The sequence below is a fragment of the Lepisma saccharinum genome, chromosome 28 (genome assembly GCF_977018435.1).
Source record: "Lepisma saccharinum chromosome 28, izLepSacc3.1, whole genome shotgun sequence".
NCBI lineage: Eukaryota > Metazoa > Arthropoda > Insecta > Zygentoma > Lepismatidae > Lepisma > Lepisma saccharinum.
Genome location: NC_139256.1, coordinates 16,678,043 through 16,702,254, shown reverse-complemented (window position 1 = coordinate 16,702,254; position 24,212 = coordinate 16,678,043). Strand labels below are relative to the sequence as shown.

Genomic DNA, 24,212 nt, shown 5'->3' with positions numbered 1-24,212 from the left:
CTTTTTGCAACTGAGTTTGAATTTGTTTCTTTAAAGTCCACTTTATGCACAGGAAGGCTAATTGGGAATTTACCTACAGTTTGAAGTGGGATCTGAATCACTATGTGTCCCTGCTAGGTATCAAAACAAGGACTCCTTGATTGCCACTACGCCACGGTCACATCTTACGCAAACAAGAATTTTCAGAGTTCCCACTCATATAACTTTTCATTCCCAAATCCTGGCAAGCCAAAAAAACCTTGATCTTCCACTAGACTCACTAGAGAATAACTTACTGTACACTTCAATAAGTCAATATTCAGCGTTTCCATCAAGTGCTTTGTCCTGGGCAGTGTCCTGAGGCAATTAATTATAGCAACATTTCTTTGGTACAGAAGTTTGTTTTGTTCATTTGGATCTGTGCATTTCAGTATATTTCGAATTTTGCTTGCAAAGTTCACAAATCTGGAATAAAGAATAGATAAATAATGAAAAAGTAAATAAATAAAACTTATCAATAGATTTTTATGTAATATCAAAGTGCAAAATATGCACATAAATTGATAAAATATGTACCTAAATATATATTATCAAAAGGATATGAAGTTAAATATGTAGTATCAAAAATATGTAATAGCAATTTCAAGAATTCTGTTAAATACAGTATGTGCCAAAATATACAGTACTGAAATATAAAGACGAACATTACCTTGTTGTCATCTGTGAGTTTATTTCTCCTGAAACAATTGGAAATCGGACGTATCACTGATGTTTCAGTACTGTATATTTTGGTGCATATCGTATTTATTTTATTTGAACATATTTAACATAACTCTAAGGACATACGTTGTTTAAATTAAATTTGTATCAAATTTATACACTCAAAAAGCACAGCAACGAGTACATATTTAAGGAACCAATTTTGTCAACTGTTAATTACTTTTCGCACTGCAAATTATTGTAGAATATGTATATATGTGAGAGAGTTCTTTGTAACTTTCGAAACAAATTGTAAAAAAAGCATCTACAGAAAGAACAATCAAATGAAATTGCATAGCTACTTTCGTACTTTTTATACAAGGGAACATATTGTGTAACTCGATATGTACTGGAAAGTAGCTTTCTTGTCCACTGATGCCAAGTTTCTAGGTGTATTGCCTAAACCTAAAAGTGAAACGAAAATATGTAACCAGAAGGGAGAGGGATGAGGGGGGGGGAGAAATTCCAGCATTTTTCGATAAATAAGTTCCCTTTTTCTTTTAGCCTGTCTTTTGACTTGGCAGTCAATTTTGGGTTACTGTAAGCACTATGAATCTCATTGATTACAAAATATGACATCACATCAGCTACAAATTTTCGTCATGTTTCATAGATCGAAAATATAGGAAAAAGAATCAAGATAGGAAAAAATTACCAAAATATGTTGTTTTATGCAAAATTAGCAAATATAATATCCTGGCAAATATGTAAAAATATGTAACATGAAACTTATGCAAAATCATGTCATTTATATAATTTGTTGATATTTTCCTGTTCAAGGTATGTATCTAAAAAGGATCAGAATATGTAATTACATACAAATCCGGGCTCTACTTATCAGATAATAATCCTTCATTCATAATATCAATATTTAATAACCTCTCGCTATTTTGGGACTCATCAAGATTGAATGTAATACAGGAAAATGTAAAATCTGGGAACGTAAAATTGGGGTTCCACTGTATAATAAGATGGAAGAAATTTGCACTAAGTTAGAGACTACTTATTAGATCACTAAAACTATCAGCAATGTTATGGATAAAAAAATATACCTACATCAAGAGACACTGAAAGGTATAAAGTTCCCCGTTCATATAGCACTGTAACATGAAGGCACATTTAGGAGATGTGTAGGTAGGGCACCACACATTCTCGATCTCGGCCACTTTTTGAGGTGATGTGAGCAGCACCATGATCTGGTTGCCTTTAAACCTCCTCCCAGGGTTGCCACCAGTTCCCATTGATTTGAGGCTGGGTGAGCCCCAGTGCTGCTTTATGTTTGGACAAGGCTGGAATATTCCAACCTTAGATCACAGATCCTGGAAATCGAACCTGGGTGTCCTACGTGGAAGTTAGATGCCCTACTGACTAGATAACAGACACACTGACAGAGTGCCAATTTTTATATATATATATATATATATATATATATTAGCTTGACACAACAAAATATCTCGAAAAGTATGCATCTGATCAACAAAAAGTTCTGAATGAAATTTGTTCGTCTCGAAGGGGCTCATCCAATGATGCCAAACTCCACCCTCTACCCCACCTCCTGGGGGTGGGGCGAGAGACAACTTTCAAAACTCAAATGGGAACCCCCATTTTTTATTGCAGATTGGGATTCTCCAGACAAAAATATGTAGGTTTTGTCTGAAACTTCTTTTTGGATTTGTGATAGATGGCGCTGTAATTGCAAAAATGAAATATTGCGGAAATGGTAAAAATGCACTTTTCATCGCAAAATGACGTGAGGCATGTTGAATTTTTATAAGAAACTGCATTTAGCATAACCCAGGAACAACGACGTGGACATAGCAGTATTTTGTTCCCATCGGGGTGATTTTGTAAGGTGAGTCCCATCGCCTCTCACCATCGGGGTGCTTGTTTTAGGTGAATCCCCTCGCCTCTCACCATTGGAGTGCTTGTTTTAGGTGAGTCCCCTCACCTCTCACCATCGGGGTGCTTGTTTGTAATAATCATTTTACAATAAGTGCTCGAAAATGTCACCACCCACTTCGATACACTGATTTATCCGCACTTGGAATGATTGGACACAACTGAGAAGCGTGCCCAGTGTAATCTTTCAACATGCATTGGTGATTCGCTCAATCATGTTCTCACGCGTTGTTGGCAGTTCATTATAAACTTCACACTTCCCGTAGCCCGACAAACAAAAGTCAGGCAAAGTAAGATCTGGCGATCTTGCAGACCAAGACACTGGACCACATCTTCCGATCCACCGACGGTTGTACACGCGATCTAATATTTCTCGTGCTGCAACGGAATAATGTGCTGGACAACCATCATGTTGCAACCACATTGTTTGTCGCACGTCTAAGGGAAGGTCTGCTAGCAATACTGGAAGTTTGTTCTGCAAGAAGTTTCGATATTTCTCACCATTTAAGTTCCCATCGATAAAATATGGACCAATAAGTTTATTGCAAATTATTCCGCACCAAACATTTACATTCCAAGGGCGCTGATGTTCAACTTGGCATAACCAATGCGGGTTTAAACGGATATTTTCTACGCTTCAGTATTTGGCACACAGTAGTCTGCGAAATTCCCGATTCACGACTTTATTTGTCGAGTACTAACGTGGGGGTTATGAGCCACTGCAGCTAATACCGCAATTTCATTATTTTCTCCAGCAATTGTTCTTCGGCAATTCCTTTTTTTTTTTTTTTTTTTTGGTTGTACAGTTCCCTCGGTGGAGAACTGTTGAACAACTCTGTGAAAAGAAGCATGCAATTGCACCCGGTCTGGAAAACGTTGAGAATAAAGTATTACAGCATCATTGATATTCCTGCAACTTTCTCCATAAATGTACACCATTTCAATTTTCTCTTGCATCATTGTCCACTAATGGGGTCAAGGAAGAAAAACACTACTTCCGTCCTCTTCTTCAGGCTTCGTGGCACATTATGCCATGTCTGTTTGACTAGGAAATAAGATCAAATGGTCTTTAGGAGAAAACATGCGTTCTTGAAACATGCTCGGCAATCTGTTCAAAACGTTGTTAACCACTTATAAAACTGTAAAACGTTGAAGATTTCAAATCTCCGTAAAAACCTTTGACCATGTGAAAATAAACAATCTCACTTCCGCAGAATGGATCGAGTTAGTTGACTTCACAGCTAATGTTGTGCTGCTGATGTGCTGCCGATGGCTGGTACTGGCCCCGTCCACTTGCTTCCTCCCTCCCCCTCCTTTTCCCTGCTACTCCTGAATAATTACGTCCTTGGAACTCCTTTATCATCATGAACGCTCGTGTCATTTCATTCGTTACATTAAAGCCTATTTGTTTTTATCTTCTTCCATTTGTTTAACATCTTTACCCATCTTTCCTCTACATTCCCATTTCTTCAACGTTTTACAGTTTTATAATTGGTTAACCTTGTTTTCAACAGATTGCCGAGCATGTTTCAGGACCGCATGTTTTATCTTACAAACCATTACACCTTGTTTCCAGGTCAATCAGACACGGCATAATCTGCCACGAAGCCTGACGACGAGGACAGTGTATTTCTTGAGAATTGTGCAAAATCTTACTTTTTGCGATTACAACGCCATCTATCACAAATCCAACAAAAAGTTTCAGACAAAACCTACGTATTCTTGTCTGGAGAATCTGAATCTGCAATAAAAAATGGGGGGTTCCCATTTGAGATTTTAAAGTTGCCCCTTGCCCCACCCCCCAGGAGGTGGGGTTGGGGTGGAGTTTGGCATCATTGGATGAGCCCCTTCGAGACTAACAAATTTCATTCAGAACTTTTTTTTGATCAGATGCGTACTTTTATAGATATTTCGTTGTGTCAAGCTAAAAAACTCACCCGATATATCATTGCACAAGACAATAAACATATACAAAGCCCCCATAAAATTTAAAATGTTTCTTACCTAACACCACTTAATGAAAATAGAGCATTTTCATGGTAGAAGTCTCTCAGTAAGGATCTATTTGATGAATCAAATATACAAAAGTAGTGATCCAGAAATCTGTGAACAAATTTTTTTATATCCTCATCATCAGTACCAAAGTAGATCTTCTTATACAATGGAAGAATGGTCCGTTTATATGTGGTAGTGCTGACTCTGGTTTCTATGGAATTTCCTTTCCTCATAGTTGCTTTGGCTACTACAGAACTTTTATTTTGTTCACGGGTTTTATTTGCCAAGCTACTTGGTACTTCTACAATTTCCTTCCTGACAGTAATGTTCTTCACAGGTTGTTGACTTGATGTAGCTGCTTTCTTTCCTGCAACATTATTTGCAGGTTGTTGGCTTCGTACATCTGCATTCTTTGCAGGTTGTTGGCTTCCTACATCTGCTTTCTTTGCAGGTTGTTGGCTTCCTACGTCTGCTTTCTTTGCAGGTTGTGGGTTTCCGCCTACTTTCTTTGCAGGTTGTTGGCCTCCTACATCTGCTTTCTTTGTAAGTTGTTGGCTTCCTACATCTGCTTTCTTTGCAGGTTGTGGGTTTCTGTCTACTTTCTTTGCAGGTTGTTGGTTTCCTATGTCTACTTTCTTTGCAGGTTGTTGGTTTCCTATGTCTACTTTCTTTGCAGGTTGTTGGTTTCCTATGTCTGCTTTCTTTGCAGGTTGTGGGTTTCCTACATCTGCTTTCTTTGCAGGTTGTGGGCTGCCTGCGTCTGCTTTCCTTCCTGCAACATTCTTCACAGCCTGCCGACTTTCTACCTTTGCTTTCTTTTTCTTCTCAACCTTCTTTTCTACGAACATCCTTGGCAGCTACAAAAAAGATATTTCAAAATGTTAATAGTGTTATTCTGTGTGCATACTGCTTCAGTGAATTTCACCTGAAAGGCTTTTAGTACTCAATTCCACTGATTTTTCTTTCAAATCAAAGATCAAATCATAATCGTTCTTTCTTATAAGATAATATTTTTCACTACAAGGATCCATTTTTCAGTACAAACTCGATAGTAACAAAATGACCATGACCAAAAAATCAATCAATCCAAAATTTCTAAAAAAAAATCTTACATTTATTAAAAAAATAATGCAAACATTTTTTAACTTAATTTCAAAGGAAGATTATCAAAACTGGATGAATGAAAGATCATTAAATGATTCAATGTCGGCTTCATCTTGAACAGGTTTGGGATAAGGAGTATGGGGAAGATCACAGAAAAGATATGCTTAGGAAAGCGGGCATTAAAACTTACAGGAAGGGAGGGAGAAGCATCTTACGAATAGCAAAGAATGCAAACAAGAAAAAGGAAAACAGAGAAGAGGAAGGGATTATCTACGAAGTGAAATGTAAAGAATGTCAGAGTGTGTACATAGGAGAAACGAAAAAGAGGCTGAAAAACAGGTTGAAACAACATAGGGATGATGTACAACTTAAGAGGGAGAGAAATGCGATATTTAAACACACGAGAGAAACATGACATGACATAGAGTGGGATGAGGCTAAGCAGATCGGAAGGGAGAAGAGAATGCTAGTGAGAAAATGGAAGGAGGCCAAGGAAATAGAGAAGAAAGGTGAAGAAGACACAATGAACTGGAATGGGGGAATAAAGTTAAACAAAGAATGGAAGAAGGTGTTAGAAAGAGTGGAAAGTACAAGAGAGAAAGAGAAGAGGAGAAGGAAGAAAAATGAAGGAAAAAAGAGCGTGAGATAAAAAGTCCAACATTCTATATGGAAGTAAATATGTTTAGCCTTTTAGGTGAAAGTACAGTTGACAAGGGAAAGCCACCTGCTAGAAAGTTCCAGACCAACTTTCTATTAGTCTGGAGGGGAGTAATGTTTGTGTGTATATATAATGCCCTGTTTTTGTATCTTGTTACATTTGTACTTGATACGGAGTCTGAAGAAGACCTTGCTAGAAGGTTGAAACGTTATGTTTAGTTTATGTGTTTAATAAAATAAATTACTGCCTTGGTCAGCATATTTAGTTTTTCATATCATGGAAACAAGGCTTAATGGTGTTATAATGCTATATTTTTCACAAAAATAAATACAGTTATCTTTCTTTTCTGTCACAGGAGATATGTTTATAATATTCTTGTATGAATAACTACCAACACAACCAGTGGAGACATACCTTAAACTTTACCTGTCTAGGTGTTTCTGTTGTTATGAACAATTCATCATTGCAAATGCAGTATCTATTTCCCACGGGAACAATCATGAACAGCCTTCGGAATGACTTACGGTTTATTACTGTTTTCCACATCTCCTCAAAAACTCCACAGACAGAGATCAGAACAAAGAAATTCTGAAAAAAAAACAAAAAAAAACAAAAAAAAAAAAACATAAATATCTGTTTTCAATTAATTTTCTCTCTCTCCCCCTCCCTCTCTCATGAATTTCATCTGAACATGTTTCATCCTCATCTTCCCAATCAGACAAAAACTGGCAGAATCAATCAATACACATACATACAGGGTGCTCGGGAATTCCCCTCACAAACTCCTAGGGCTAGTAGAGGGTACGGAGTAGACAATATTTGGAATAGGAACCCATGTCCGGAAATGTACAGTTTCCGTGCTACAACAATGACAATGTGTTGGATGTGCCTGTGTTAATATGCAACCTGGTAGGCAGTACATGTCATCAGATCACCTGATGGCATGCGACGTCTACCCTGCAGCGGTTTCCTGCCTGGGGCCCCATTCACGTGCCTCTGCATCTCCAATGAACATGGTTGAGTACACGTTTGCAGAATACACGGACATGATCCTTGTGTATGACGCAGCGGAAGGGAATGAAAGATCAGCTTGTTGGCTGTATCAAGAGCGTTATCCACAATGTGCGACTCCAATGCATATCCTTTTTGCCAGCATTACGCAATGGCTCCGAGAACGAGGTACCTTCACCGCCAACAGGAAAGACTGTGGTGCTCCAAAGAGGCACCGCATGCCCGAATTGAAAGAGGTTGTACTGCACCACGTTGAACAGGACCCGTCAACAAGCACGCGAACAATTGCGCATGCAATGGGTGTTTCTCGCAGCATCGGGTGGGAGGTTCTGCATGAGCAACAAACTACTTCCTTACCACCACCAAAGGGTAGAGACTTTGAGACCAGCCAATTTTGTACCGCATGTTAACTTCTGCACTGCTGCATTGACGAGCCCCAGTTTCCACATCGAGTTTTGTTCACAGATGAATGTAAATTCACTAGGGAGTGTGTTCTCAATTCTCGAAACAGCCATGTCTAGGCAGGCGAAAACCCTCATGCGACGCATGTCCAGGGATTCCAGCACAGATTTGCTATCAATGTGTGGGCAGGTATTCTGGACAGTCATGTGATCGGGCCATACCTTCTTCCAGCCGGCTAACGGATGCCGCGTACTTGATCTTCCTACAGGAAGTATTGGCCCTGTTCTTGGATGCTGTGCCATTGAACATCCGTCAGGAACTGTGGTTTTAGAACGATGGCACACTGCCTCACTTTACACGTGAGTTTCGGGGACATCTTAACCGAAGATTCGGGCAAAGATGGATAGACCGAGGTGGTCCAACTGTGTGACCCCCCACGATCACCAGATTTAACACCATTGGACTGTTTATTGTGGGGTCGTATGAAGAGTATGGTGTACGAGACTCATGTAAAGACAGAGGACGAACTGCTGGTACAAATTATGGTCGCTGCACAAGAGATTGACGGGACACCAGGTGTGATGGAGCGAGTGTACCAGAACATGATTCTTTGGTACAATGTGTGCAACGACGTTGGTGGGTGTCACATCAAGCCACTGTTGTAGTTGAGCAGTGCCGTATGTGACACATGCAGTGCAGAAGACAGAAACAAATTGTTGCGTTCCACTGTCGACACAGGTGCTATTGTGTTCAATGAATAGTACGTTTCTTTTTTGTTTCCTTGGCATTGTTACCAAATAAATTTGATTGTATTATGGACCGAGTCAAACATCATTCACTTCTGTACCTCACGTAACACCTCATTTGACATGGCTGTAATAAATGATTACACTTTAGGTCATCAGGTGATCTTCTGACGTCATGTTCTGCCTACCCGGTGGCATACCAACACAGGCACATCCAGACACATTTTCATGGTTGGGCACGGAAACTGTATGTTTCCGGACATGGGTTCCTATTCCAAATATTTTCTACTCAGTCCCCTCTACTAGCCTTAGGAGTTTGTAAAGAGAATTTCCGAGCACCCTGTATAACTTAATTTGTGTATTTATTTTATATTTTTGTTATTTTTAGTATCACTTTCCTATCATTTTTGGCTAATCATGGCGAAGAGGATGAACACTCACAAAGAACACAGCCTGTCCCTGAGAAACGTTGGTAGTCAGTTCGAAAGTCGACCATTTAAAGCTCTTGGTCACCACGCTGGCTAATTTGTGTGGGTAAAAATACTTTCATATAATGAACATGCTGTTAAACAAAACATCAAATACAGCAAAGACATGCTACTGTGCCATTTCCATTCAAGATTTATTTTGTAGCACTACTTTAACAAGACATAAATCTCTTCTACAGATTTTTTGTCTTCCTCGGTGTATTTTAATAATGCTTCATTGATTTGCTTTATTTTATTTCGCCTTTTGTGCTATTCCTACTGCTATTCCATGTTCACCAATACTGATAGTAGTGTCTTCTCTATTTTTTTTTAGAAATCGTAGCCCACAGTGAGGAGATTTATCACTGAAAATTCACAACTGCACAGCAAATCAAAACTGTGGAGTTTTATTTAGAAAACCAGCATTCAATTATTTACATGGAACGTACATATTGTCAACATTTCAACATTTTATGGTAAGAGAAGCTCCTTCTTTTTGTAGGGTTATTTGTAGAGAGGGTATATGCTAACAAACCTCAGATCATCCACCAACTGAAGGAGAATATTCATACAGAAATGAGAGTACTACAGCGAGAGATGCAAAGAGCTGCCATGGAACATCCATAGGAAGAGTACATCTTTGCAAGAGCAATGAGCATCATTTAAAGGATCATACATAATGTAAACAAATTTCCCAGGTTTCAACTTTATTGTAACCAAAAATGGGTAAAAATATTTAATAGACAAAAAAGTTACCATTTGATGAAACCCCATTGTGACTTATGGGGCACCCTGTATATGGATCATTCCATACCATTTCAACCAAACCGTCTTGGATCACTGTTTCTAAAAATATTAATAATTTAATTCCTACTTCAATATCCTCAAAGTGTTGAAAATCAACATTTTTTTTTTTTTGTTTAGATCTGAAGGCCATTTTTAATTAGTCACATGTTGCATTATCACAGTGTTTTTACATTTTGTTTTGAACTATAAAATACAGTAAATTATCTTTCAATACAACAGTTCAACTGTTTAGTAAAGACTGAGCACGTATCTTTTTTCAGCATATTGGCCAGGTTACCTGCTGTGCTAATTCAGAAATTTCGCATCTGATTGAGCCTGACATATATTATAAAAGTACTCATAAAAATGAACCAAGCAGATAGTTGATTTTGACTGAGGCATACAGAGTACGAAAATACTGCTTAGTTCACATCCACTTATAATACAAGTTCAGTTCTCTATCTCTCTCTCTCACACACAACTGATATTGACTCCACTGAGTAGCTGCTCCACTAGATAGCATGCATGCACTCACATTTTGATATACAGGGTGTCTGATCTAGAGGTAAACAAAAATAACTACTTATAATGCGAAAACTACTCCTTATATTGTCCCATACTAAAGCTCAGTTGATCGACCATCGATCCCAGATTTCAGTAGTTCACTTGATGTTGAGTCATGCATGAACATGTTTCTAAAACATTTCATTAAAGATGTTGTCAACAAGAGAAAAGTTCATGATTTGGGTGATTTGACACAGCATATCATTGAAACGGTTGTGCTAATAGCACTTCACATGCTGGTCAACACTTGGCACGAGCTTGAGTACCGTTTGGATATATGTCAAGCTACAAATGATGCCACATTAAGGTGTACCAGCGCACATAAGAACTTTCTGAGTTACTTTGTACAAAACAGGGGTGCTTTACAGGTGCTCTAATATATGTGTGTATTTTGTATACATCTAGTCTGGACACCCTGTACATAAGAGACACTACATTCTCATAAATTGGGCAAATCAAAGTCGTGGTCACACTACTGTGGAAGTTAAAATCTATTTCAATGCTTCTACCTCTTAACAGAACTAAAGTTATGTAAACTAAAAGTGCATTACTACCATATTTCTTCGAATCTAGGTGCAACTTTTTGGATGTTGAAAATTTGGGTGGACCTTGGATTCGTCTAAGGCCCGAGTATACATATATTTTAAAATATGACATGGTGTTTGTACAATACAGAATGGAGTATTTGGCAATGTCAATAATCAAGTTTTTTTCCTCAACATTTTACAGAAATATAGTACTGATAAAAATCACCATTCACAAATTTTCTTGGTAGGATTGGCAGTGCTAACACTGTTGCCTTGTAATCAAGGGGTCCTGGGTTCAATATCCAGTGGAGGCCCATTGAACAAGTGGTTCGGACACAACTTTAAACCCTATTTTCCTATCTGTGCATAAAGTGGACTTAAAATAAAAATTCAATACAAATTCTTATGGTAGTATTGTTAACAGTAAATGTATTAATGTAACAACAATGTAAATTTAATAATGCAGTATTACCGATATGTACGTCTGTGCCTCTTAAATTGGAAGTATTTTTGTTCTCAAAATCTGAAGCAAAAATTAAGGTGCAACTTATATTTGATGGCATCTTGAATTCGAAGAAATATTATATTCAATTTTATTAATTCTACAAGCCCTGTGGCTAGGTGGGCAATATGGAAAGATTTAAATATTATCTCTGCATTACAAAAATTGCAATACTCACCGTAAAGCTTAGGAGATCAATTGAAAAAGAATTGAATACATGACTAGTGAAAGGCAAGCTATGAAGAGAAGTTACAATATCCACATTCCCTACGTGAAGCCTCTTGACTCGAAATTTTAGCTTGCGCAACTTCTTCAAGTTTCTGTTCTTGTTGAGGTATGGAACAGGCATCCTGCCGATTGAAAGACAATCACTGAAAATCTTTACAAATAAACTTGGTTAATGATGGTGATGAGGATGAAAGGAAGACAAACTGATTAAATGGATAAGGGAATTGCATACAATTCAAGCCTTGGAACATAGTTTCATAACATATGGTGCTAACATCTGTCTTGCAAGATTAAGGTACATCTTGTACACTATGTACAGGATACTTAATAGACTCTATCCTTATTTTAAATCATTACCTGCAAGTTGATTTAAATAGAGATGTAAATCAGGTGATTTTTTTAAAAATAAAAATCACAGATTTAAACGACTTTAATGAAATAATTTATAGAATAATGTACATAAGGAATCTAGATATCAGAATCACTTTTGGCAAAAGTACATAATTCTTGTAATCAATGAATGGTGTCTATAAGGTTCTAATAAAGAAAAAGAAAGGAAACAAAATATATGTACTGATGGAGTGAAGCTCGTACGAAAAGAAATGTAATATGCAAGCTGTAAAGACACATTAATTTCTCTTGATTTAAAATTCAATATTTTTATGTTAAAAATAGCAAACATTTTGTGTACAACAATAATCAAAATACTAATCATGTCAAACTGTAAATAGTGCCATTATCATTAAGCTGTAAATAAACATGGCAGCTGAAATTTTGCAAACTATCATTAAAAAATCGCCAAAACTCAGTTACAAGGACTATAAAATATATTTAAAGTTAGGATTATATAATATATAGTACATTCAGGGTGTTTTATTTTCACTGAAAGATAAGTTACTGAAATTATTATAGTTTCATTACAATGAGATTTAATAAAAATACCAAATGCAGTTTACTTATGTTTTATGAGTATATACCGTTTACAAAAACAACGTTTCGGGAGTCAGGCGATACGTTTCACTATGATAAAAAAGGGTTTCTAAAAACTTGCCGTGAAGTGGCAAGAAGCGATAACGCGAGCCAAGGAAGAACCTGAAGAAGGGAGCAGTTTACTCCCAAAATGTTGTTTTTGTAAACGGTATATACTCACAAAATGTAAGTAAACTGCATTTGGTATTTTATTAAATACTTATTGTTTTACCGAGTGAGTAATTCGCGTAAGTATAAAATAGTTTCATTAACACAGTCAACAAACATTTCCATAGTACGTTCATATATACAGTATCAGAAACAAAAAAAAATGTATATTTACAAATATTTTTTTTTATTTGCTTTAATCGAACTGTTCAAATATTTTACAGGGACAGGAAAAGTCTTTCTATAAAAAAGACACACATACACACACACACAGAACACACACACATACACACACACACACAGATATGTATGTATCTATGTATATATATATATATATACGATGGTGCTAAAAACATACAATCAATTATGTATATGTGTGTTTTTAAAATAATCAAAAATCGATTTAAATAAAAAAAAAACAATTTATATAAAAGCTCTACAAAAATTATTTAAAACAAAATAAAATCACAATTTTTATCCACCCTGACAATAACCCATACTAAAATCAACAACTTCTCTCTTCAATTCTTTTATCATGGTGACAGACATCAGAGTCCTGCATGGGACCACTTTTACCCGCTCTTAATTGTTCGAGACCCCCACTCACGAGCATGCTATGCTGAAGCATACTGCACTTGTAGTGGAATGATTGGCTGGTGTTATCACCATGTCAGAGGTCGTCCCATGTTACAGAGCCTAAAAATCATTTTTGTTGATTTTTTTAATTTAAATCGATTTTTTTATTTAAAAAAAATTATTAAAATTGCTTGTATGTTTTTTGCCACCATACATATAGATATATGTTTTTTTATATCAGCAGGTATGTTTATTTACAGTTTAATGATACTATTTATTGTTTAACATGATTAGTATTTTGAAGAATTTTCTAGAAAATGTTCGCTATTCTTGCCTGCAAAAATTATTGAATTTTAAATCAACAGAAATGTGTGTTTACATTTTCCTTTGTATGAGCTTTACACCATCAGTAAATGTATTTTCTATCCTTTATTTTCCTATCTTAGAACCTAATAAACACGATTAAATGATTATGAGATTAATGTATTTTCACCAAAAGTGATTGTGATATCTACAAAATACTTATGCACATTATTCTATAAATTATTTATTTAAATCTTGATTTAAATTGCAATTAAAATCAACCCACCTTGAATGGAAGGAAATGACAAATGATGATAATATGTAGTACTACCTGGCATCGAGAGGAATACACTTCTGTAAGTCAAACATGTTCCTGGTTTTTATAAACACAACAAAGCTGTTTTGGGTACATAACTGCATATGTTTTCCATAATTTAGCTTTAGGTCATATTTTGGGATAAAAACATATTTTTGGTCATATCTAGGGTATTTTAACATTTCACCAGATATTATTCATAAAATCCTGTTTGGTGATTGTAATGCAAAGGAATTCTGCTTGATAAAGTATGACGTGTATAGTCATAAGTAGATAAATATTGGTCAATGTTGGTATTTGTTAATACAATTTTTGTCTTTAAATTTACATTTCATATTGTATACTTACGTGGTGGAAGAGAAGGGTCCATTTATTTGCAGAAATTCACGTTAGGTGGCATACGATTACAGATTGGTGCATTCTCTAGCATAGATTTGAGAAATCCTCACCAGATGCCTCACTAATTGTTTTCTTAATTCCAAGATACGTAATTTCTTTGTTAAATATTTTTTACAAGATTAATAATTACACTGGGGAACAAAAAAAAGATTTTATTTTGCGGCATAAAGTTTAATAACAGTTTCAGCACAGAAAACAGCTGTGATTGCCAATTGTATGATTGGTTCAGTTGAATTGACTCCAGTTATAAAAATAAATAATAATAGGTAAAATTACTCTACGCTTTTCTCGGTAATATCAAAATTTGAAAATGGGCTGAAATTCCCATAAGAAACTTATTTATTTATTTTTAAATTGTTGCTAGGCAACTTATGAAGCATTGCTAGGCAATATATCGGACACTCAATAAACCTTAAGGAAGAATACCAAAACATAAAAATGGTTTTAGAAAAAAAATGAATATGCTGAACATAAGTGGCTCGTGTGTGTGGATTTGAAGATGGTGAATATTTTACTAGGACAGCAAAGTGGGTACACAAAGTATCCCTGTTTCCTATGTTTGTGGGATAGTCGTGCTAGAGAAAAGCATTGGACGATAAAAGTTTGGCCCCCAAGGGAAAATATTAGTGGAAAAAGCTAATATCATTCATGAACCGCTGATAGATAGGGGCAAAATCATCCTTCCGCCACTGCATATTAAACTTGGGTTGATAAAACAGTTTGTCAAGGCCTTAGATACAAGTGGTGATTGTTTCAAATATATATGCCACACTTTTCCAGGACTAAGTATTGAAAAATTGAAGGCAGGAATCTTTGACGGACGACCACAAATTCGTACACTTATAAATTATGCCAATTTTACAACTTACATGTCTTACATCGAATCTGAGGCCTGGCTGAGCTTTGTGTCCGTCGTCAAAAACTTTTTGGGGAATCACAGAGTAGAAAAGTACCTCGATATAGTTGGAAATATGTTGAAAATTTTTGAGAAATTGGGAGCTAATAGGAGTGTGAAGATACATTTTCTACATAGCCACATTGACAGATTCCCTGAGAACGTTGGTGATTTTAGTGAAGAACAGGGAGAAAGGTTCCATCAGGATATAAGGATAATGGAAGAAAGGTACCAGGGACGGTGGGATCGCCACATGATAGCCGACCACTGTTGGAGCTTACAGATGGATTGTCCTAAAAAGCAATACAGCAGGAAATCGTATAGAAAACGTTTCACATAGTTTGTGACTTCATTGTGTACATATTTTCTTAATTATTTTGATCATAGGCCTATATACATTTATTTTTATAATAATGATAGTAATCACAAAAAGAAATATTAAATTGTTGTTGGAAGTTCATTTATATGTATATCTTATGTTTCCGCCATTTTGGTTTAGTTGCATTTATTTCATAAATTAGAGCCAATTCAGGAAATATATTATTATATCATTATTCAGCAGCATGAAATTGCCCTAAATTAGCTCTCAAACACTGTGCCGCAATTTCACTGTTCCCCAGTGTTATTTGTCTAATTCTACATTTTTTATTGATAATTAGCATGATCAAAATTAGCACTTTTATCTTATTTAATCTAGTATTATAAGCAGAATACTAGTGTTTCTTAATCATTCTCTGGGTCAAGGATAAAGAGAATATTCGCATTGGGGGCAGCAGGAGTTCAAAAATTCACATGAGAATGTTAAGACTTTAGGAACATTACATTTTGTTTACACTTTAATAATTAACTGTAGATGTGGGAAGATTATGGTACAGTCACCAAACCTAATCATAAGATCCTTAATACACCTTAAAAATAAGGAAAAGTATTGTTTATGTATGAAATATCGAGTTCAAAGTTGATGGAACACAGGATGTTTGTAAAAGGTGAATGGTTGAGCGAGGGACGGCAGGAATGGATGGAGGCAGGAAAGAACAGTGGGGTGACACACGTTTGGCTTCTGCAGAATTAACGTTTGTTCTGCAGTTGGAATTAGAATGGATGAAACTTGGATATGTACGTTAATGAATGTCTTAGCGTGAATTGGATGCAAGCTTCGCTTGGAGTTATATAGTAGACAGCTGGAATTGTTCGATTACTTCTCGGGCTGAAGGTAACCCCAGGTCTACCATGCTGATGCATGTAAATAGGAAGTTTTACTTCTAAGGGATCCCACAACGCAACAGACTAAACATCATCAGTAGTACTACTGTTTCCAATCATCATTATGATAAGCTAGCTTTTGCGTGTGATAAAAGGTGCAAGAATATGGAATTTTTCCACCTCAAACGTGTGGATTACAAAATGGCGAGAGACACCATGACACCCGGAATTCACATTCCTATTAATTTTTGACATTTTGTATGTCGACAGAGCTAAGTCACGGCCCTTATTCAGTTTTGTAGAACTATATGCTTACATCATCTGTTTGTCCATTTTTGAGAAGATAGAAAGTTTGTTGGATAAACATTAGTTGTACGAAACACCTCAACAGGTGATTAATTATGCAGCTTTCATGTTAACAAAAGTTCATGTTAACTTCATGTAATTGTCAGAAATGTAGTGTCATTGATACACTCAAGTTCTAAAGTATTTATACGTTATATTTTGGTTTTAACATAAACAACAAAGTCAGTGGATATAAGAAAACTTACTTAATTATTTTGCTTGAGCATGTATTTGAGTTGTGTGCATGTGCTAATATGTGAAATTCTTTTACAGAGGGAGGGTTTCGTTCTCATACTGGTTGCCTGGGAGAGTGAAAAGTAAAACATTGACTAACTGTCTAGCTATAAAGGAGGAAATAAAGTAAAGGGAAAATAAACTGCATTACTTGCTTATATAATTACTCGTTGTTAACTTAAAGAAAATTTATGATTGAGTCATTCCTTGGATATAGGGTTTATCCTCTGTTACATCATTGTTTACATGTATCTTTCGAGTAAGATGGCCATATTCCAGTTTGTTATATTAATATCTGTGCACACTCTTGATATTTTGGGAGGGGTGTAGAGTGATTCACGATTTTCTACCCCAAATCAATAAAGTGAGTATATGTGTAGTTGGCATATAACTTGTAATACGAGGAACACTCCAAGTGTGGAAGCTTTGAAGTATTGATTCACTTAGTTGGGTTACTTGCACTGTGACATATAACAATGGTGTAATATATTATTGAAGTAAATAAAACTACAGTATTGTCATGTTACGACATTTCTTCAAGGGACTGATTGTGCAGGAACATAATTTTTTAATTTTGATATCGGTGAGCCTCTAATCCTGCTCCTAGCGTTGCAGGCGAGATGCTCAAAGGGCCAAATAAGTCTGCTGTAAATCTTGGTAAACATTTTGGGAAAAGATAGGCGTTTCAGTTGGGACCTTTTGTGGTACTGCTGATTGTAGGCAGTCCTCACCGTCGGCACACCATCTCAAAAGTATGTCAGAGTTTTCACTCATTTTACCAGACATTTTCAAATAAGTTTTAAAAAGTAAGGAGCATTCTAAAGTATTCATTTTTTACTTAATAAATTAGAGTTTAAAGTGTATGAAAAATTCACAAGCACTACAGATACAACTGATTTTTAATATTTCCTGACTTCTCCAAACAAAAATACTTTTATTGATTTTTTTAATTTTTTTCTTTGTTTGTTAGGTCACTTAGAATTTTGATTGTAATCTTAAGCAATATTTTTTAGGTTCCATTTTCAGTTTTGAAGGTTATAGAAATGACCTTACAAGATAAAAATAATAATAGTAATAAAACAAACAGTCAAGAATTACGTTAATAGTGAAAAAAATATAACTTACATATTATTAGCAGGTTCTGCTACCAATGAGAAAAGGGCCGACTCTGTATACCAATCCAGGAGAATGTCCCTCCTGTCAGAATCGTATATATTGAAATACTGTTGAATAAAATTTTCCACAAATTGTACAACTTCTGGATCGTCTGTGCCAAGGAAGAATTTCTGTGAACTTGGTACAATGAAACTCTTCTTCTTGGAAGTGCTTTCTTCCCCAACTATTTCAATTTCGTTGTCTAGTTCAACTTCCTCCGTAAGATCAACCAGAGGAGCCTTGACTTTGGGGTTGAGCACGTTGTAGTGTTCCACCAAGACAACTTCCGAATCTCCACAATGCTTTTCGTCTTCCAGCGCAATTATTTCGGTGTCCATCTCTTCGGATTGATTCTCATTTCGTTCATCCACTGGTACGAAGGGTTTTAACACCTCTTTAATTAACCTGCAAGCTCTTTTCTGTTCCCTTATCTTTTTCTTAGCTTTGTCAGTAATTTCTTCACTTTTTACTCCGGCTACCATATTGTCGACTATTACAACTGAATCCTGTTGTAAAAAAGAGAGGAAAAGAGAATTAAACAGTAAACACAGAGAATAGCAGGATGGAGGTGAAGAGCAAAAAAATTAATAAAGCATTAACAATTAGCATAGTTTGGCCATTTTTATAAAATAAGGCTGAGCCAATACTGATTCCATTGTTCATCAATTTTATCAAAAATCATCATTCATCCTCATCATTATGGTTAGCTTAGAGGCAGAAAAGCAACATAAAATACGAAAAATATAAATTAAAAAATCTGATTGTCGAAAATATTATCAAGTGACAAAATGGCATTAAAAATGAGCTCTGCAAGTGTAATTAAGATATACAGATCCAAGTTTTAATTTCTTTCAGGAAGAAATCAGTTAAAATAGGAACAAGTTCATAAAATGTGAGGAGTGTCTATGAATTTCCTATTCAGAATAGTTTTTATTATTCTTTTTAAAAAATCTAATATTATAGACATAACAAGATGTACTTACCAAAGCATGTAATTGTGGTAAATAGCTCCGAACAGAACTGAAAAAGAGAAGATTTATAGTAATCAAGGAACAGATAACAAATAATTGTCATTAAATTAAAGAGGCTGCTTCAAGTAAGGAATGCATAGCCATACACCGGTGACTTTTTTCATTCATTCCTAAACCAATATCGGATAACTAGGATTGGTACATTTTCCTTAACTTTTAGCCCCCAGAGCTATCTAGGCTACATGCAAAGCCCAGACTCAGCGAATAAAATACAGAAAAAAATATCTATCAGAAATGTGCTTGAAATTGTTCATTGCAATAAGAATATGATCCTGATTTCTAAGGAGTTGGAAACATTGCCCGCTTTCTTTGAATTCGCGAGTCAGCTGACCAGCAACTCCACAGTGTGACAGGCGAACGTGACAAAGCTATCTTAAGGATTACCCGATCAATGTTGCACAGTCTGGGTCGATGTTGCAAACCAATTTTTCCCAGGAATGGGGAATTTTGAAGCCAAAACATCGCAGGCAAGGGGAAAGTGTGGCATATGGCAGGAGCAAGAACATAATTGAACGCTTGCACACGAGCTGAAATAAAGGTTATTGACCCTCAAACAACTAGAGTTTTAAAGTAGGGAGGAGAAAATTGTTGGCTGACCGGGAATGGTTTATGAGCGCATCTAAAAATTACTGAAATGACAAGGACCAGTTCTAATCTAGATCGGGTCGAGTGGTCTTGAAGGGTTCCTTGGTGCGTTGAATTTATTTAGAGGCAGCATGTGAATACAGTAGTGAGTGGATTGTATTTTTGTGAATGATAAATGCTGTGTTGTGTAGTGAACTAAATGACGGACATAATTAACAAGCTGTCTATTCGGTTTACGTATGAAGATAAGCTCGAAATCATTGTGGATTTTTCTTTTATGTCCACTTTATGTACAGATAAGCTAATGGGGATCGGACCTACAGTTAAAGTGGTATCCGAACCACCATGTGTCAAACCCGGAACCCCTACTGCAGCAACAAGGAGGCCCCGAACTTCAAATCATGAAAATAGGTAAGTAGAAGATTCATATTTATTCTCATATATAGGACTACATAAATATTTCACATATGGGCCTCTTATTTATGGAAATGAGAATGAAATTCTTTCCTTACTGACATAGTGTACATTTCCATATTTTATTTATGAGGTATATATTTTAATCACAATATCACATCAATTCAACCCCCCCTCCCCCCAAATATGTTAGATAAAAAAAATCCCCACCAGCAAATTTTTGTCCATTCTAACACTATGATATGGTGTGATAGCTCAGGTTTCTAACCCAGTATACGCCACTGTTAGACCCATAGGCAAGGAGGCAAACAACAAAAAAGGAAAAGTTTTCAAAAAAGCCCCCCTCCCTGCCACTCTGTTTGGAAAGAGAGAGGGAGTGGCAAGCTTGGAAAATGTATAAAGCGAGAAACGAGAGTCATTTATGGCAAACATAAGCTTGAGGTAAATGTCATAATGCTTAATATGGTCCTTATATGCATTAATTCTCTTGAGCTTAACAGCATATAAACACAATTTTTGATACAACATTTCAGAACATATATTTCCTTCATCAGACATTTATTTTTAGTTAGATAAATAATTCAACAATTCAAGCAATACGAACATTCAAGAAAAATTACTATATGTATAATTACCTTGCATATTCGTTGAAATGGACCCAAGATAACTTATTGAATTGCAAGAATAATCCTTGTAGAGAAAATGGTTTCAGATGGCGCAGCTCTGAGACTTCTCTTATCTGAAAAACATATGTACATCAGACAAACTACACACTACCCACAAATCACATATGCATACTAACTGTTGGTTTTCTGGTCTAGAGATATTGCATAAAAATAACAAGACTGGAGTAGACAAAATATCAAGTGAATAGACTTCCTTCCATGATTTTTATTTCCCACCATTTCACATGGCTAGTAGTCGCCATAAGATGAAACAATGAGATATGAATATTTCACTATATTTTAGGGATCAGACTGATTAATCTGAACTTTACTGGTATCAACTGACATTGACATATCATCAATGTACCTGTAAAACTGCTCAAAATTTTAAAGAAATTGTATTTCTACAATTAGCCTAAACGTTTGTGCAAATTCTATCATAATTGTAAACATAACGTTTAATTCATGATTGGGAAAAGAGAGACGCGGTAGTATATAAATACGGAGAAATTAGTACTCACTTTTATCCGCGAAGCTGTTTTTTCTTCTTTTTCGATTAATTTCAGTGGCCACTGCCACCATCCTCGTTGGAACTTGCTGCGCAGCAAGTTCCAACGAGGATGGTGGCAGTGGCCACTGAAATTAATCGAAAAAGAAGAAAAAACAGCTTCGCGGATAAAAGTGAGTACTAATTTCTCCGTATTTATAACGTTTAAATTAGGACTGAGCCGATCAATACTCTTACCAATAGTGAAACCGATTCTTGAAAATTGAAATAAATTAAATTTGCTTGAAAATTGAAATAAATTTATTCAAAATATTGATCAATATTTGTGTGTAAATATTCTTCTCCAATTCATGCACAAATTTACCTATCAACGTACCTTAGAATATTTAAGAATTAAATGAGAATATCAAAATAGATCTTTTGTAATAAAATAATTAAGTTTGTCCTGCAAAATGTTTTAAAAATAAAATTAAAGTTTGAATTTTGCAAAATTTCCAGGGTAATTACACTGGTATCGGCAGATACTGATACATCGGCATCGGCTCAGCCCTACTTTAAATACATTGTTTCTTTTTCCAAGAACATTAATTAATTAATGTGGTGAATGAACCATTCAGCTTCTTTGTGGAATTGTAGCAATTTTATGTGCAAACTTTATCTATATTGGCAAACATTTCATATTGGTCCATTTCCACTGTAACAAGAACAAAAAGAGATTGTAATTGACAGCTGCTGTTACACACACACAAATCCATAAATACACCAATATTACACTGAATATTACATACTTACATCATTCATTGAGAGATCTAACTGGACAACAGATTTCAGGGGAGTTTCTGCCGCCAACTTGAGGAATTCCAAAGACCTAATTTTATTCCCGTTTAACTTCAGTTTTATCACATTTTGACAATGTTCATTGACGTACTGAACGACAAATTGAAACACCACCATCTCATAAATCAGGCAGCAATGAGTAGCTATCAACTCTGAAATGGCCAACGTTATTACACATTAGAAATGTCACAATGTTTTAAAATAACGATTGTATACTAACATAATATTTATCAATGAGGAATTGTGAGGAATAGTCAAGTCACAAACATAGCTGATAATGGTTTTAATTAGGGATGTGACAAAGTTGAAAATTTACCGATGCCGATGTACTCACCGATAATTTTTGGAACCGATGCCGATATTTAACCGATTCCGATACATAAGATTATTAAACAGAAATGGGATGTTATTTTCAGCATGATAAAAATAAATTTGCTATGTACATTTCTATTGCATATCATATGTATATACATATATATTCTCAAGAGATGCGAATGTACATATGCATCTACAAGATGTTATGTGAACCTTTAAGAAGAACATGGATACTCAAGAGATTAAACATTAGTACACAAGCAGTTATTTGAAATGCAAAATGAATTCGTTCTGCCAGATTCAACTTCAGAAACACGAGATTTGGAAGCACTTCAGGAAGTAACCTACTTCTTCTCTTAGGTTGATCCTCTAAATGAGAGTTTGCAATAATTTTATTACAAAAACTCTACAATAGTGACGGATCATAACCAAATTTTCAATAAATCTTACAAAACTAGAATATAAAACTTATTAGAAGGTGAAAACTCTAGTATAATCTGTACCAGTTTAAATATCGGATTTTTGCCGATTCCAATACCAATGTGTCAATTTTGGCCAATTTTCATACATCTGTAATCGGCTACGGCACATCCCTAGTTTTAATTGATTGATTGAGTCATTTGACTTATTTTACTTTGCTTTTCTGCAACTTTGCATAATCGTGAAGATGAGGATGATTGATGAAATTGATGAAGGGACAATCACAAAGATCACCCATGCAAAGGCCGGGATTCGAACCCGGGACCCCTGGCATCGAAGCATACTGTGATAACCACTATGCCACAGAGGCCGGTTGCTGATAATGGTAATTGTTAGTTTTGCAAGGTTGCAGTAGAAGGCAATGCAGTTCACTAAACCACAAGTTAAGTAGCAGATTCTAGATAATGCCTGCACATGCACGACATAGTATCAAAAATACCAATCATGTTTGAGAAGGGGGTGTAAGGGGTGGAACTTCCACGTACTACACCCAAATGTCCACATCACTTCCACCCTGGACTGCATTTCGCAGAATAACGAGGCTCTGATGTCTGGACCTACGGCCAGTATACTCTTCTGTAGGGCTGTGTGTCTGTGTTTTGTCCTTATATATGTTGAGTGCCGCTTTACAGCCTCAGCTTTTAATCCAGGTAAGAATATTTTAGTCCTCAGACACACATGTTTATTTTAGTTACGATAAGGGGCTGGGTCTTGTATAATGAAGAGTGCAAAATATCCTAAGTGCTGATGCACCCATAATTTTCAATTCAATCAATCAATCATATTTGACGAGGGTACAACTCAAGAGATTGTTCTCTGTTGGCTAAAGGATTTTTTGCAAATGTTATTCAGAAAGACATGCTTTCAGTTAAGGTAAGAAGTGCTGGGTCAATAAATTCTCTCAAGGATACTCAATACCAAACTATTGTGGCCATATATTGTGAACATAATATATATTGCCAAAATATCATGAAGATATATCGCTGACATGATGTAAAACAAAATTTCAATTCAAAACACAAATTTGATTCAAAATAATATGGATTGGATTGGATTGATTTGGTGTTTTAAGTCCACTTTATGCACAGTAAGGCTAATTGGGACTGGACCTACAGTTTAAAGTGGGATCCGAACCACTATGTGCCTCCACCGGGAATCGAACCCGGGACCCATTGATTACAAGGCAA

General features: G+C 35.8%; 1 protein-coding gene across 2 annotated transcripts in view; it reads right to left on the bottom strand.

Moving 5' to 3' along the window:
* LOC145980973 (uncharacterized) overlaps positions 1 to 24,212 on the bottom strand; it is a 58,475-nt gene that overhangs the window by 7,504 nt on the left and 26,759 nt on the right. Inside the window, exons 7-14 of one of the 2 annotated variants that reach the window (XM_083114061.1) lie at positions 22,186 to 22,382; positions 20,856 to 20,959; positions 19,174 to 19,210; positions 18,161 to 18,696; positions 11,578 to 11,749; positions 6,809 to 6,982; positions 4,642 to 5,489; positions 276 to 444 (exon numbers count right to left, since the gene is read on the bottom strand). In XM_083114061.1, the coding sequence (XP_082970187.1) occupies positions 276 to 444; positions 4,642 to 5,489; positions 6,809 to 6,982; positions 11,578 to 11,749; positions 18,161 to 18,696; positions 19,174 to 19,210; positions 20,856 to 20,959; positions 22,186 to 22,382 (2,237 nt within the window). The remainder of the gene's footprint in view (positions 1 to 275; positions 445 to 4,641; positions 5,490 to 6,808; positions 6,983 to 11,577; positions 11,750 to 18,160; positions 18,697 to 19,173; positions 19,211 to 20,855; positions 20,960 to 22,185; positions 22,383 to 24,212) is intronic. The other variant, XM_083114062.1, reaches the window with a different exon arrangement.